Source organism: Echeneis naucrates, chromosome 6 (assembly GCF_900963305.1).
Source record: "Echeneis naucrates chromosome 6, fEcheNa1.1, whole genome shotgun sequence".
Taxonomy (NCBI): domain Eukaryota; kingdom Metazoa; phylum Chordata; class Actinopteri; order Carangiformes; family Echeneidae; genus Echeneis; species Echeneis naucrates.
The window spans coordinates 4,858,663-4,875,349 of record NC_042516.1 but is presented as its reverse complement, the minus strand read 5'-3'; the positions used below and the strand labels follow the sequence as shown (position 1 = coordinate 4,875,349).

The following is a 16,687-nucleotide window of genomic DNA, read 5'->3' as shown; positions in this document are numbered from 1 at the left end:
CCTCCTCTCCTCTCTTCTCCCTGTCTGACTGATGGAGCTGCCAGAGCGCTGCCTCATCCCTCACTTCTCTCACTGATCAATCAGACCATTAGACTCCAATTACAGCCGCAGCCCCCGCGCAGGTGAGCGACGAGCACATTCAGCCGGCTGCTGACAACGCCTCTGCCCGGCTTCCTCGCACTCTCCAAATTAACGCAAATTAATAGTGACACTCAGACATAAATGTCTGCAATCGGGGGGCTAAATTAACAGTCTGGGTCGAAGCTATTGAGTAGCAGGTGTCTTTAAAAGCGGTAATTACCTATGCTGGACAGAACTGGGAGGAGAAGGTGGCCCACGGTTTGCCTGGAGTAAGAGGCCTGGCCCTGGTGAGCCTGGCTTCCATTGTAGGTGTTAATAATTGATTGGGAGGCAAGCTATTAATGAGCAGCAGATTTAGAGCTCTGTTGTAAATGTGTGTTGATGAGGGTGTTGCCGCCTCTTGTACAATGCCCCAGCAATGCTAATTACTGGGGCTTAGTTAAGGTGCACTGTAATGAGTCTGGATTCAATAGAATTCTGGTCTTTATGTGTTTTGAGGGCCTTTTAGTGCAAATTACACAGTAATTGAAATGCATGAGACTTGCTTAATTCCAGATTACGATCTAGGCAGTTTTATTTATCTTCCATCTTAATACATTTGTTTTATATTATCTAATTTTGCTGTAAGCATAAGTTTATGATAAAACAAATCTACTACAGTAATCTGTTTTCCACACATAGGCCCTGATACAAAGACAGTGGTTTTAGATACAGGTTACATTGACAAAAATAAGTCAGTAGGTGCTAAAGGAAAGTATAAAGGCAAGTATAATAACCAATTAACAAGGTATTCAAATATCACTGTTGAATCAAACGTCATTATCATATGATTGTTATATTTCTTGATCTCTCAGCCTATTTGGTTAATGTTTTTTTTTTGTTTCTTTGTTTGTTTTTTTGTTTTTATCTTTGCAGGATTAAAGTCACTTTAGCACAACAGTGAAATAAAATCATGTATAGCTCAGCTAAAGTTTTTTAGTCTGATACTGTCTTTGGAAATTCTTGAAAATTAATTTTTCAACAATTTCATTTTCTAGTCTGCCGTTAAGCCTCGCATAAATGGAGGATAAAAAATATGTTTGTGCTAAAATGCACAAAAGAACATAGATATTTGATGCACGTGTGCTTCCGCGTGTGCACAAGTGTGTCCTCATATTTGAGTGCACACACATTCCAGTGTGTGTGCTTTGAGTTGTACTTGTGGCGTCTGTGGATGTGTGGGAGGGCACGAGTGCATCAGTGTGCATGTGCAGACTGTGTGCTGCTTTTGGCTGTGAACAGAGAGCTTCAGTTTGTAGACTAGAGAAGAGCGGAAATGTCAAGATACTGTCCTAATTTTAACCTGGGATAGAGAGAGAACAGAAGGTGTCAACCGATGGGGTGTGATTATTGTGTAATTTAGTACAAGGGTAGGAATATGGGCCTGTGCAACCAAAAATGCTCCAGAAATTATTCAGCCCATCACTCGAGCTGTTTATCTCACCCCTTTTGCCCACCCGCTCCCTCCAATATGTTTATTGTTAGCTAGCCCTAAACTTTAACAAGTGGCGGCGGGTTTTTCTGTTTCAGAAATTATATTTTTCTTCTTGTCATTGCTTCATTAATCAAGAGGAGGCATTCTGAAAAATGTTTTGTTTTGGAGGCTGCAATCTATTTTGTGTGTGTGTGTGTTGTAGTTAATCTGCGCCCGTGGCAGGTTTCCCCTCCGAAACGCAGCGCTAAGCAGCGGTATCGCAGGCCTATTGTTGTAGCCTCTGTCATAGCAAGGAGAGCCTGATGCAGGCCTGGGCTCGCCTGATAAGGAAAAGAGGATTCAACATGGCTGGAAAGGAGAATCAGTGGGACTTGAGAGTGGAGTACGGATGGGGCAGATGCGCTCACACACACACACACACACACACACAAAAACGTACATACAGTCTCACACTAACATACAGAACGATACACACGTGTTTCTACACACATACAGTCACACACGAGCCGACGCAGACACACAAATCATCACCACCATCACACTGGCACATGCCCAGGCAATTATTTACAGTAACATCCAATTACATATGCAAGAAGGCACCCAAGGATAGGACCTCTCTGTAGCATATCTGCTAAATGACACAGACACAAACATACACACACACACACACACACACACACACTGCGTCAAAAATGCATGCACATGCACATAAACAAACAAACCATTAAACTAAGAAAAAAAAAAAATCTGCAATTTGAAGTCCAAACATTCTGATTTATGTTTGCATTTAAAGGTGGCCCGTGCTTTCCATCTGAAAGTCACACTGTCTTGGATATGGTTTGAAAACGCCAGACATTATCAGGACTAACAGGATTTGAATTTCTGTGTTGGACACACAAATAATTTTGGCACAAAGAATGTGGCTTCATCTAATGAAATAATGGGCCCAAATTTTAGGCGGAGAACCAATTTGTGATTGCATGCATCAATTATTTCTTGGGTTTAAACCAATATCAGGGCTGGGGTCTCTTTAGATGGGTAAAATGCTAATTATCTGGCCTGTTTTTCCTTGCTCTATGTCATCCATATATTTATCGATGGCATTATCAATGGTTTTCATGTTCTTACATTAAACAGGGGGGGGGCAGCCAAGCTCATTCTTTTGAAGTAGCCTTTTAAATCTAGGCTTCTTAAACCAGCTCATCATAACATTGATGTCCTTTTGTCAGTTAAATGCAGGAGTGTTGGCTGTGGTGACAGAAACATAAAACATCATTGTTTTTTTTTTTTTTGGTTTTGTTTTTTGCAGAGGGTTTTTTCTTATTATTTTCCAAGGCTGTGCTTCGTTTGGTTTTGTGTTGCTTTGTTTTGTTTTGGGTTTTTTTTTTAAGATTCTGTGTCCATGGCTGGAACTTACTGCCACCCACAGCTCCATGTATTAGCTGTGAAGCACTCAGTCAGTCAGTTAGTCAGAGCTATTACAGCCACAGCCAAGCTTCACTGTTTGAGAGATAATGCATGGTTGACTTGATCTACAAGTGAACCTGACATTTTGCTGTCCTTACATCACAACACAACTAGCCAAACTGATATGGCAGGTCCCCTGATAAGCAGAACAGGACTCACTGATTTGCTTTGTGCTCACTGTAATGGCTGCATGGTTTCTTCAGACATGCCAAGGCCACAGTAACAAGATCAAAACAGAAACAAAAAGATGGAGATGATCTACAGCATAATTTGCTGCAGTTTTTGTTGAGGGTTAAATGTTTCTCAGTAAAATTTTGCTCCAGCTATTAGTTGCTTTCCATATTCATAATGTAAATAAAAAGCAAATTATGATTTTTTAGGACACAGCATATCATTAATATTGGTCTAATTTCTAATTAGCTATGGATGCATCAATCTAATAATCGGTGCCATCTTAAATCAAGTACCTCAACACTGCTATGTACTGTTAGGTGTTGTATTTTAGTGGATTTTGGGAGAGCTTATATCTGTGGGTTTATGTGAGTTTACACTGCCCTATGTTTTATATCATAAAGTAATATTTTGCGCTGGATAGAAATGCCAGCTTTCATTCCCGATGGGTTTGGGTTAGATGTATAGATCTTCAAATAAAGCCATTCCCACCATTCCAGTTTGTGCCATATTCCTTCAATCATATCCCTTAAAGTTTTGAATCAGAAGAATAAAGTAGATGAAGACTGTTCTACAGATTTCACATTTGATAAATAACTATATTAGCTAAACAAGCAGCTGTCTTTCGACAGTCTCTGCAGTCTTCACTCAGCAGTGAGGTTGGAAGTCCTGGGGGGCCAGTATTCATACCCAAAGGGCTGCGGAGTGAGCTGGTTAGCCCTGTCCCCCTCGCAACTCTCTGGGTGTTTGCTGTGTGCCGGGGGCCCATCAGGGAGCAGTGCAGTCTGGGTAGCAACATGTCACACTGAGAAGATGTAGAGCCTGCTTACTTATGGTTCCTGTATGTTGTAAACACACAGACAGCTTGATATGAACATTAACATTCATGAGCAACTGTTCCATTTGGGATGGCATAATACTTGAACGAGTCACACATCATCACTTGCACACTTATCTCAGAGTTTTGAGAATTCGAATGACTGCTTGCAGCAGATTTGGGTAGATGATCCTTAAGCAGTGATATACCTTCTTTTTTTTTCTTTTTTTGAAGGAGTCGACAAAGAAGCAAAGCTAGGTTTCAGTCTTTACAGAACATCGGTCTGACAGGCAACAATAGTCAAGCTCAGAAGTCCCCGGCTTCACACATATTGCCTTGTATTACGGTATGCAATATGTCTTCCCAAATGAATGATTATCCAACACTTCAATACACAACAGACCTCTACTGCAGCAAAGGCTCATGAGGAGGAAGAGGAAGGAAAAGAAGCAAAAAAGAAAGAAAAGTGAAACAAAGTTGAGTGGTGCCAGCTGCTTTGCCATCTGTCACTGTCATGGCTGTAACTCATGATTTGTTGAAACAACTTTCTTGAGAAGTGGTGCAGATAATCCTTGATTGTCTCCATTTGCAAGCCCTTAGTCCTTTTGGTATTCCAGCACAAAGCGAGTTCTGTGCAGAGTTTAGATGGTGGACCCATCCTTGAGTTGTGATTGCAGAAATAATAAGCACTTTTCTTTATCTGGTGTTTTTTTTAAGGAAGTTTTAAGATGCTTGCATCTAAGGCTACATGTTAGAAAAGTAAGAGAAATGAGACCTAAAAATCATATATTATTTATCCCGCTACACGAAGCAGTGTTCGTGTAGCGGAAGCAGTGTGCTTTAATATACAGGCTTTCCTTTTCGTCTGCCTCTCTTACATTAGAGAGGGAATGGAGAAGCACAGAGGCTTTGCTTGCTTCACCTCCTTCAGAGAAAGAAGGACAGCCACCCTACAGGGAGGCAAACCCCTGCTGGTAGACCTTGATAAGTCCTCACTGTCCCCTGTCCTGGCCTTAGCCCTTTGATCCTCAGCCTTCTTGGCTCGGGGCCTATCAGAGACAAAGCCCCATTAAAATGACTCTGGACGGATGAACAACCGAGCAGAAAAATTCAAGTCTTCCAACCAAAAAAGAAAAGAAAAAAAAAAAAAAGAGGTTAGTATTGAAGATAAGAAAGCTGATAGGTGCAGGAGGAGATGAAGGTCTGGACAGTGTCCATTCACTCTGTGGTGGTCCAGCAGCGCCTCATTAGATGGATGTGTGTGAGGCTGTCAAAGCAGGAATATTATACCACAGGGTCGTCAGCAAACTAATTGGGTAACAAAGACCATTTCCAGCTTGGGAAACCCATCTTTTAACAGTGCATGTGCTAAGACTCTGATAAGAGAGTTCACGTCTAATGCATTTAGTGAGGGGCAAGTTCACCATCTTTATCTTATTTACTTAACTTGGTGTAAATATTGTTGGTCTCTTAAGGTGGATTTAGTGAGACCCCATTTCTCAGAAGTGCACTGCAAGATCAAATTATTGAACACTGCAGAAATATGTAGATGATCAGGTGGAGTGCAAATCACAGATATCCCTGTTCAATTTCCTCATCATTAGAAAAAAGTTATACATTTGCGATTCTCTTTGTTCTTTTCCATACATGTTTTTTTTTTATATATATTTATTGAAATTCCCGCCGTGTTTTGGGGAATTATTATTCTGAACATCCAGATTTGGATGATGCTCATTTTTTGGACTTGGAAAGTGAGATTGGCTGCACTGACTGAGACTCCCGTAATGCAAATTCGCATACAGTAGATGTCATTCTAATGCATCATGAAATTTATAACTCCAGCAGAGAGGAGAGGGGAGTTCAAAAGAATATTAAAATCCAATACCTAAAGGGGGCACAGAGGTTTATCTAAAGTCAGGGGCTTTATTCAAGCATCATGCCTATTTTATTGTTTGTCTTTATTTACTGCCTGTGACTGATCCTGGTCTTCCATGTGTGGTTATGAGAGCAGGGATTTGTTGTGACCCCCATTGACTGATTGACTCCTAAAAGCCCCCCCACCCCCATCCGCATGTTTATTCCTGACAGAGAAAGTGGTTCTGTCCATAGAAAATGCCACCTGCCACCGTGACCCCCAGGGGCCATGGAAATATCCATACAGGTGAACATTACTGGCTCCAGGTTCTCTATTATGTTCCCTTGCACAGCTTCCTGCTGTTTGGGGAGTCAGCCCTAACTTACATGCAAAAGATCAAACAAGTCCTTCCCAATTGAATTCAAATGGGAAATTTTGAGTAATTCAAACAGTGAGTAGTGAAGCGACGGGACTGCTCTGTCCTCTGACCAAAGCCAAACACAAGAAGTACACGTATGTATATGTACACTCTTCCTCCAAGACATGATTAAGTCCTGGAGCACATGTATTACAAATTCAACTTTCTCTTGTTTGCAACTTCAAATAGTGCTCAGGACATAACGCAGAGTTATGGCAGTACACACACATTTACTCATGAAGTTGAATTAAACATTCTCAACTACAAAGAGAGTTACGGACATTGTAATTGGACACTGAAGGGCAAGAGACGGTGGGAAGTAACTCCATATTATACCAAAGTTTTGCTGAATCATAAGAGAATGGTGCAGCTGATGGAGGAGATGACAGAGAGGACTGAGAAAGTATGTAGAGGGAAGGTGAGAAGAGGTTAGGAAAGGTTTGAAAGGGCAAAGGAAAATGGAAATCAAAGAAAAGGAAGGATGGAGAGAAGGAAAAGAATATAAAGGAAAGGAGGGAAAGCAGGGGTGGAGAAAGAAGGCTGCTTGTCTTCAGGGCAGGTACAGCTTACACTAAACTGTTTGGCTTTAGAGCTGGAGCACTTCTGTGTGCCTGAAGGTCTTGAAGAATGGAGTAGGGATTGACCCCCCCCCTTACCTCCAAGTCTATTCTTCATTCCTCTCCTCCCTGATTTACAGAGTAGCATATGCCTTTTCCGTTTAAAAATATTATGAAATATTCTATTTGTGATTTTGCATTGCTCCTCAAAGTGTCCAGAGCAGCCAACGATTATTCTGCTTCATTAACACTATTTGGGGCCTTAAAGAAGCAGCTGAACCTACAGTAATAACGCAATGCAACCGCAGTCCATATAAATACGAGCAGAGTGAACCTTTTAAATGGACTGAAATAAGTAATAGCTAATGCAGCACATGAACTTTGATGCTTACAGTCCAGTCAGCAGGATAAAAGGTGATTTAAATTAAAAAATATTTATTCCCCATAGCGTTGCCATGATAGCAGCAGCCAAATAAAGGCACATGCACACAGTGATGGTTGTCCCTTTAAAGATTCCAGGAACAGCAGTGACTCTCTCAGTTTAATCGATTTTAAAATGAAAAGTCAATTTAACAAAGTTGAAAAGAGAAAGATGGGCTAAGGGAAGAAAAAAGCATTCTCTTGCACTCAAGCAGTAAACTAACTGCCGCACAGAGCAGGCAGAGATTTCAGCTGAATTATCTCCCACCTCACATTTGCTCTTAGGCAAGCAGTTTAAAAGCCAAGCGATTGAGCCAGTGATCCAATTTGAAATGCAGAAATGATTAGAGCAGCTTGCCTCATTTCATATCGAAATTCTCTGATTTATGACAGGGCACCAGCCAAGATCTATCTCTAAAGGGAATTAGTGTGCAATTCCTGCATATTTCTGTTATTTAGCCTCCCAATAGCAGATGCTATAGCCTTAGAGAGAGGCAGTGGGGGGGGGATGAAAGCAGGATATAGGTATCTTTTCATTTCAGCAGATGTAACCATGGCCATTTAGAAGAGCAGCAAATGACACAAAAGCAGACTTGAGAAATGGAGGTATTTCCCACTTTATGTAGGATGTTGACAGAGAGTCTTATTTCAGGGCACAATGAAAAATATGCAGCTCCTAACTAAGCATATACACAGTTCTCCCCCCACGGATAGTGACGCTGGTGGGAGAACACAGACTGTGAGGTTGGCTTTGGCCCTTATATTCAACCAAAAAAAAAGACCCTTGCAACTCATCCATCCTTGAGGCTAAGAAAATATTAATACGCAGAGCGATAACAAGAGCTAGAGGAAAATCTCCCTTAATGAAATTTCCAGTTGACCACATGCAATTTGTTTCATTGCAGTGAACAACTAATTGCAATGGACGTTATCAAGGTGTGAGTGTGCTGTCTGCTGTAAAGTGACTGGTAAAACAGGTACAAATCCTTTATCCTTACTCCCATGTTAGAAACAGAGAACATATAAAGTTGACATAACCCACACATAAGCTTGTTTTATATATATATATATATACATACATATATATATATATTTATTTTTACATTTTTTTTACTGCTAGTAGTGTTCCCCATAACAGACGTGCAAGTTCAAAATTATTGCTTTGCTGGGATGTTAAGACAAGGTCAAATGCAATGTAGGGGTGAGAAAGCAAAATGTATTTATCAAAATCAAAAGTGATGTTTTCTTTAGAAAGCAGGAGGACATAGAGACAATATTCAAAAAGATGCTTACACTATTTGTGAGTGAAATATTTCAACTGGTGTCTTTGTTTCAAAATGGCACTACTTCATACCGAGTGGGTGTTGAAAGCAGGGTATAAAGCCCATGAATGTCTTGAGATATTCAGACGGCGTGGTTTTGATCTCTCAGTTGTCTAAATCCTGCAGCTGTGGGATCAAGACAGATACAGTGCCAGTCAGTGACCTTGGTGGAGGAAAAAAAAATAATAATAATAAAAAAAAAAAATAACACAAGGAAAAGAATCATTCCCACCAAGGTTTGTATCGATTTCGCCTGCCCTGACCATGAAGTGGGTTAAGAGTAGCCAGTGGTGGTGAAATGGTCAGCGGTGATATCATTAGCTTGTTGTTTACACAGGGAAGCAGGGAGTTAGAAGAAGGCTGAGTGTCACAAGCCACTTTCTTCTTCACCTCCTTCAGCTGATCAGAGGATCATGGTATCAAGGAGGGATTAGTAGCGACTTGGGATTTGTGTGATTGGTTAATTTATTGCGGTGATGGCAGGTCTTTCATCTATTGCAACATTTAATCAGTGCAGCCACAGAGGCTATTACAGGTTAGCTCCTTTCTGGAGTCAGTCCGGCTGTGCCATCAGCTCTATCACAATTCCCCTGAAATTTCCAAATTATCTGGAACAGGCTTTAGCTTCTCAGTAATAAAAATTAGAACAGATTCCTGATAGAAGCTTTTGCTCACACAGGGCCAATTATAAATAGTACAGCCATGCTTTGGAAGAGGGAAGACGGAAAGGGGGAAAAAAAATCCAAGTCTGAGAGATGTTCACGGAACTTATCGTTCAGCCCCTGCTCCGCTCTGATCCAAATCCGTGTGGCTGAAAATTTATATTAGATTTTATCACAGAGGCCTAAGTCTAGAAAAATCAATGAAGGTTATCTTTTATGTTGCAGCAACTTGTGGAAATATTGATTTTCATTTTATAGCGAATTGGGAGCATCAGTTTGTAATCACTTCCTCGCTGACTACACTGTTTTGGTCACTGTATCTCTTACACGAGCAACGGTTACAGAGCTCAGAGGAAAAAAAAATTACGTGGAGTATTGAAACCACTGGAGTGAAGGCAGAGGGTGGATAAACCATAACACACTACATAGAGAAGAAGGCCAGAGAGACTTACAGACTCTGATAGGGATAATAGACTGTCAACTGATATTAAAACATTGTATCTCTATAGAAAACACAAGTTTTTACTTGTGTTATTTATCTGAGTATCTATTGCAAACACCTCCAGTGAAAATATGATAAGTAGGAGCATGAAATATCCCAATGTATTCTGCTTTTTTGCATTTTTCACATCATAAAAATGACTTTATGATCTACTTTCAGAAGATTAAAGTGGATATAAGTTAAGATATGGCATTGGTGTCCAAATAAATGCATGTGTTTTTCGTAGTTGGCACATTTATTTATCCATTAAGGGTCAAACTCCTCGAGAGCTGTTTTGGACAGGAAAGAGCTCTGATACGTCACATCCACTGGCTGTGTGAATTTTTGGTAGAAGCGAGGGGAGAGTTTGTTTCATAAAACCATTTCATCACATACTCCCTTACTCCAGGGAAATCGTAATTTTCTGCCTGTCAATCTGCATTTCTTCAGGACTCGGCCACTTAGTCCAGCTGATCCGGTTGTACAAATGTTTTCATTTGCATTTGCAGATGCTCCTCCCTGCAGTGACGCCATTATGTCTTAATCCTAAATATGTTGTGTGCAGTTGCTCTCCTGCATTTCTTTGTCTTTGTGACGGCTGGTACATGCAGCATGCTTACAAAGCGCATTGGCGCCATTGTCACTATCGATGCATTATGTAAATCTGCACTGAGAGACTGTCATGGGTTGTTGCTGCTCAGTTTCCAACAAAAGGAAGAAAAGGAAAAGTAGAAATTGACAATTAAATCTAAACAATGCCCACAGTCAGAATTTCAAAAGTTTCGACAAGGGCAATAACCAAAGGAGCAATTTGTGAATTGACAATTATTTCTAAAATAATTTCCTCGGATTTCTAGCATTTGGAGGACGTCTGGTTAATGTGGTATTTTGTCCCTGTTGGCTACATTAAGAGCAGCTGGAATATCATGAATTCCCAGAGTCTCAGAGGGACGGCAGAGAGGCCTCTCGCTGCTGAATAAGAGATGGCTCCTGTCTGGAGATCTAAGAAAGGGTTAATCTGATTCCCATTTCAGATAGTCGTCCTAGCAACAATCGGCCGGTCTCCTCTGCTCCTTTGACAGGGGTGTGAGATTTTCAGGTTAGCCAGATAGAAGACTTTATGTGAGGCTAATTTGAAATGTGAAATCGCGGATGGCTTAAATTACAGAGGTCTTCTCTCTCTCATCTGCTGCCAGGACAGGATAAGAAGATGCCAGAAGAAGGAATAAGAATATCAATAGACACAATTTACTGTCTGTGTTTGATCAGTTTGGCAGTGCAGTTTGCCAATGTGCAAAGCTATACATATAGGGACTATTTAGAAATCTGTTTTTATTTAGTGTCTCTATTTGTTTTCTTAATTTTAAGGACAAAATCCGAAACAGATTCTTATCATCCCTCTGAGATGTATTTGCTGTTGGTGAATAATTCTCTAAAAAAAAAAAAAAAATCTGTGTGTCCTCCAGCCTCCGACTAGATAGAGTTCATGGAAAGAGAAATGGGTGGGTGGAGGAGGAGGAGGGGGCATGCAGGCGTGCTGCCGGAGCACAGTGCTCATCTCTTGTGCATATCTGTGCCAATTCAGACCTCTAACATGCTCAAGTGACATTTGCATTTATCCTTGAAGGTTGTTGCCTTTTGCGGGGGAGAAATAAGTGAAAAGCACAGGAGAGGACCAGTGTTTTTCTGTTGCATTAGGCAGATGGACAGTGTCCTGTCGCTGCCTGCCTCAGATGGAAAAAGAAATGAAGTGTTGAGATTGCACCCCAACCCATTTTCTCTTAGCTAAACTATTTCTGTAACATCCTAATGAAGGAGAGCCCGGGGGTTCAAAAGTAATGGCCTTGAAATACTGACATTTTGCCTTTAAGTAATAGGCTACTGTACCCAGCTGCCTGAGATGGTGCTGCAACCCCCACCCTTCCCCCAAATGCACGCACACACATCACCAGCACACATCTTGCACTAAAAGAAAAATATCGAAAATAAAAAATAAAACTCCAAAATAAAATAAAACTGAAAAGAAATCACATGTGGATAAACAGAGCAAGCAGATCTGGTGACACTGCACCAAGTTAATCTATTATGGTGGGTGTGTGCTCTATCTCCCTGTTTTATTTTTTCTTTCCAAGAAATAAAGCTCCACTTTTGACCCCTGACCGGGAAGAAAAATGACCTTACACATTCAGAATAATTTTCCAGCATATTATAAAACCTTAACCTCAATCGCCCTTTGAAATTGATACTGATTCTTTAAATTCTTCCCTGCTTGTTTCAGGAAATAGTGAGATCATGGCGATAGTGAGGCACAATGTGCCCAAAGTTCACTGCCAAATACTTGTTTCCCTCTCTCTGAAAGTCACCAGCCTTTTTTTCCCTCGCTCTCTTTCTTTTTTTTCTATAATTCCCAGACACCTGAGATGTTCTTGTTAATCTAGGAGATCTGATGCTGAATCATTGGGTTCAGTCCTGCACGAGAATTCTTCCTTTTTCATCCAATGTAGGCTCTTGCCCTCATTTGTCACCACTCAAACCACTGCAGCCTTCCTCTTCAGGCCTTCACACACACACATACACACACACACACACACGAAACCTGAATAGTTTTCAAATCTTCTCAGCAACATTAAAGAAATGGGATTGGGTGGATTTAAGTTACATGCTTTATAGTTTGTGAAATTGTCTGTTTACGGCCATTCACAGCAGCAGAAGAGCGTAACTCAGCGGTTATTAGTGTTTCCTTAATCAGCAAAATAGGCAAATGATTAGTGTTTGTTATCTGTTCCTGTCCAGAAGACGAAGAGCACGGTCCCAGTGGTGCTAAGCGCCGGCCCCAGGTGGCTGCTGGATGTGACTTGGCAGGGAGCAGAAGACAACAAAAACAACTGTGTGGTGTACAGCAAAGGTAAGCAAGCAGCGCCGGTATCCTGTTATCTCTCCGCAGCGCAACACACCACGCCACAGCACCACAGCACCACGGCACCACAGCAAAGACACTGACAATTCTCCATCCACTCCACTTACTGCCTTTCTCGCTCTCTTTTTCTCCCTCTTCTCTTCTTTCACTTTTTCTCTTCTCATTTTTCCCCTGTTCGCTTCTCAAAATCCCAAACAAATAAATAATCACAAGCAAAAAGGCATACATGTACACATTCTCGCACCATATCAGTGTTTCTCATCCAAAGAGTAATTTATATCACTAAAACTCTGATTAAGAACTGAGAAACATCACTTGACACACAGAGTTAATGGTCTTTAGATTTCACAAGGTAATTAATGCCCCTTTTTTTTCTCTTTTATACTAAGTGAATCCCTATCTCAGAGCAGATAGTGAGCAAAGCTCGAGCGGAGATGGGTTTGCCATTTTGTTTCATTTGTTCTCTCACTAATTCAGCACAGCTTTAGCTGTATATCTTTAATAAATCAGACATTCATATCAGCCCTCTAGAAACAGGATTTATGTAAATATAGAAGGAAAAAAGTACCACATATCTGTCAGAAAATCCATGTTGTTTATTCAAAGCTGGCCCTAAAACCACAAAAATCCAAATGACCCACTGACATAAAGATAAATTCCTCAATCTGCCGCATTGTGTCTAGAGTGAAGCCTCATTAAAAGAGCCCCACATGGATCTGGAGAGGATTCAGTTTGTTGCAGATTGAATGAGAAGATGCTTAATGTGTATACAGCCCTGACACTCCGTCAGTGGCTTCACTCCTCATGAAAGCACAAGACGTCTACCGCTATAATTGGGTCTTGACGGGTGCTAACCAGAGAGACAGAGCAAAAATAAATACATAAATAAAGCTGTGTTTTGGATTCCAAAGGGTGAAGGAAAGGGGGCTCCATTTATCACTTTTCAAAAATGATTACCCCATGACAATACCCCCAAAGCTGAAATGGAGCTTCTTCTCCCTCAAAGTGAATAAGTGGCAGGAGTGGGATTTGCAACCCGGATTTTCAGTCTCCCAATTCTCATCTACTAATCACTAGACTGTACTGGGGAGTTATCCTCTTAACCGGCTACTTAACTTTGTGCTCTTTATCACCAAATCATTAAAGTTTTGATAAGCTGTTAAAGAAGATTATGCACTTCTTTAAAATCTTCTAATCTTTTTGCTTGGAGACTGACTGTATGAAACAAAAAAAAAAAGGGGGGGGGTGCAGTAACAGGATTTCTTACTTACTTTTTCTTAAGTCTGGAAAATTTCCTCTGCAGCTCCTCATATATGCATCGAGATAACATCACATGCAGCATGGTCACCTCAGCTCCTCTGTTTGTCACCTCTGGTTTGAACTTATTACATTAAACACAATAACATCTGCAGATGTCCCCCCGTGAGTTGCTCTGTGTCATACTGCATAAGTTCATTAGTCTAAATCCTCCACTGTAATCAGCACACAACTTGCCAACCGATGTTACATGATAATAGAGGGAATACTGAATACAAAGAATTAATTTAAATCCCAGATTAAACACAAATGATCTCATCTTTTGGAGTAGCTGTGAGACAATCATACATCAAATAGTAAAACAGTCAGAATGTCAGATTAAAACTACTAGTAGTAGTTTTCACTTTGAAAGGAATGCCATAGTGAATATCAAAAAGTTTGATACCACTGTGATATCACGAGGTACAAAAAAATTCATGCTGTGTAATCCCACAGTTGACTTAAACAGCTTTGTAGCAACTTTGCCACACAGCTTTGGATAAATTGGTTGGGTGTCCGTTTTTCTCAGCTCTCTAACCAAAATTGTTCCACATTTTGCTCGTGGCGATTTTTTTTTTTTTTTCCCCATAGTTGGACCTGGACCAAGTTCAGAAAGTGGTGAAGTGTTTGATGCCGTTCAGCCGTTTGACACTTGCGTCCAGACTCGATTTATACCCCACATTCTTCTTCATCGCTTTCTGTTAAATATTCCAATCTGCATGGGCATGCATGTGTGTCTGTGTGCACTTTGGAGATGACATTGAAATCGAATGTCAATGCGGTGGAAATATCAAATCTTTGTTAAATTCAAAATTGAATTTGGTCTTTTTGGCTGCACTTTTGAAGCAGCTCTGGAATTATGTTTATCGTGTCGACACTGTCATGAATTGACTAAAGGGAAAAGGCTCCACAGTCCAACAGGAACTTTCTTGCCACCTTGAAAAGCTGAGGCCCCAGATTGTTTATATCTTCACCCCTGTGCTGTTTCCCCTCTGTCGGCTGCTTCATTGCTCCCTGAGATGCGTTACTTATGAAAAACAGTGAATATCTCAATACACAGTATGCTTGCAGAATATGTTTTGGCTCACGTTTCAGTGGTCTCGGCTTTCTTTATGGCTGCCTGAAAAGATAGTACCAGTTAACATTGGATGCTTGCCAGACTGAATCTACGGAGGAGTATCTTTAAGTAAGGACTTGTGAGTGGTTTGAGTGGCTGTAGCTTACTGCTGGGCATTCTGTCCTATGATTTCTGCATTACATTTAATGCAACTGCTCATCCTTCATGCCCCAAACTTGTCATTCAGGAAGTCAGAGAAATATGTGTAGAGGGAGAGAGGACAGGATTCTGCAAAACAGAGTTGTGAGTGTTGTGTTCTAGCAGTGTTATGTATAATACATGCAGTGGAATGTGTAACAAGCAGCGGGGTGGTGTTGTCTGGTCCCCTACAGGAAGCCCCTGGACATCACGGCCAAGACAAGCTAACTATAATGACAAATATTGAATTTTTGGCCTAATGTTGGGATCTTAAAATAATACCAACAAAATTGTAACTTCCCTGACAATTTTTATTCTGCTTCCTGTCTCTGTCATTTTATTCAGATGGACAGAGAGACAGGAGCAATTAAGAAATTAGAAGTCAAAGACCAGGAGTGATGTTTGAGGCATTTAAATGTTCCAAATTATGATTCACAGAGCCATTTCATGAATATAAATTCTTCTTTGAATTCCTTTTCTTTAAATGAGTGGCAGCAAGAGCCCTGAAGCGGAAGTAGGAAATGTGCAATATCTGTTTTTCCCAGGCTGTCAGCATGGCCCTGTTTGTTTTACATTAAACTCCCAGGAAGAGCCTTAGCAGCCAGCCATTACTAAAACGCTCAACTCTACTACTGCGCTAACTCATTATCGAGAAATCCACCTGGAACTCCCACAATGCTCTCCTCCACACTCCGACAGTTTCTTTGAAGCACTGAAGTTATAGAAACAGGCAGCAAGTCTGCAGAGTAATTATATGTTACAGTAATGCTGCGGACTGGGGAGAGAGACAGAGAGAAACACAGACAGAAACCAGTGGAGAATTTTCTGTAGAGATAAACAACAGATTGATTACAATACAGCTGGAGAGTACAAGACATTTAAAAAAAAAACAAAAAGAAAAAAACGAAACAACTACGTGCTATTTTAATTTTTCTGCTTGTAACATCTCCAAGTTGAATAATGTATGTTACTAGAAGAGACTCAATTGAAACAGTGGAGGTATTTTAGCAACGGTTTAGCAAAAACTCTGAAACAACCTATAAAACTTATTTATTTATTTCATTTACGTGACATGCAGCAGCTGTGAAAGAGAAACTTAGAGTGGCAACGTCCAAGTTCAGAGGTTGGAGTTTGAATTTAGTTTGAAGAGTAATAGTTACCACATGATGACCGTTAAAGTGGCTAACCTAAACAAAACAGGCTACTTATACACATTATTTTGGTCTTGAAATCAAACCACACCATATCTGTTTATTATTGTAAATGCAATGAGGAATTTTTATCATTGTAACCATGACAACGAAGATCCAGTGCACCTGCTATTTTAGGAGATGCGCCTATATGTTGAAGGGACCCGTGCTTATTGGTTTAGCCAGTCAGTAAACATCAATCAGAGCTGCAATGCATGCACGACTGCTTTTTTGAAGCTTTTTTAAAATTCTTTATTTCCAATAATTGTGAACAAAAATGTAAAAAAAAAAAAAAAAAAAGCCC

The 16,687-nt window shown here is 40.5% G+C and overlaps 1 protein-coding gene across 1 annotated transcript in view; it reads left to right on the top strand.

The window, feature by feature from the left end:
* The window catches only part of zfpm2a (zinc finger protein, FOG family member 2a), a 114,451-nt gene that overhangs the window by 58,591 nt on the left and 39,173 nt on the right, over positions 1–16,687 (top strand). The window contains exon 5 of the mRNA XM_029503538.1: positions 12,519–12,630. Coding sequence (XP_029359398.1) covers positions 12,519–12,630 — 112 coding nt within the window. The remainder of the gene's footprint in view (positions 1–12,518; positions 12,631–16,687) is intronic.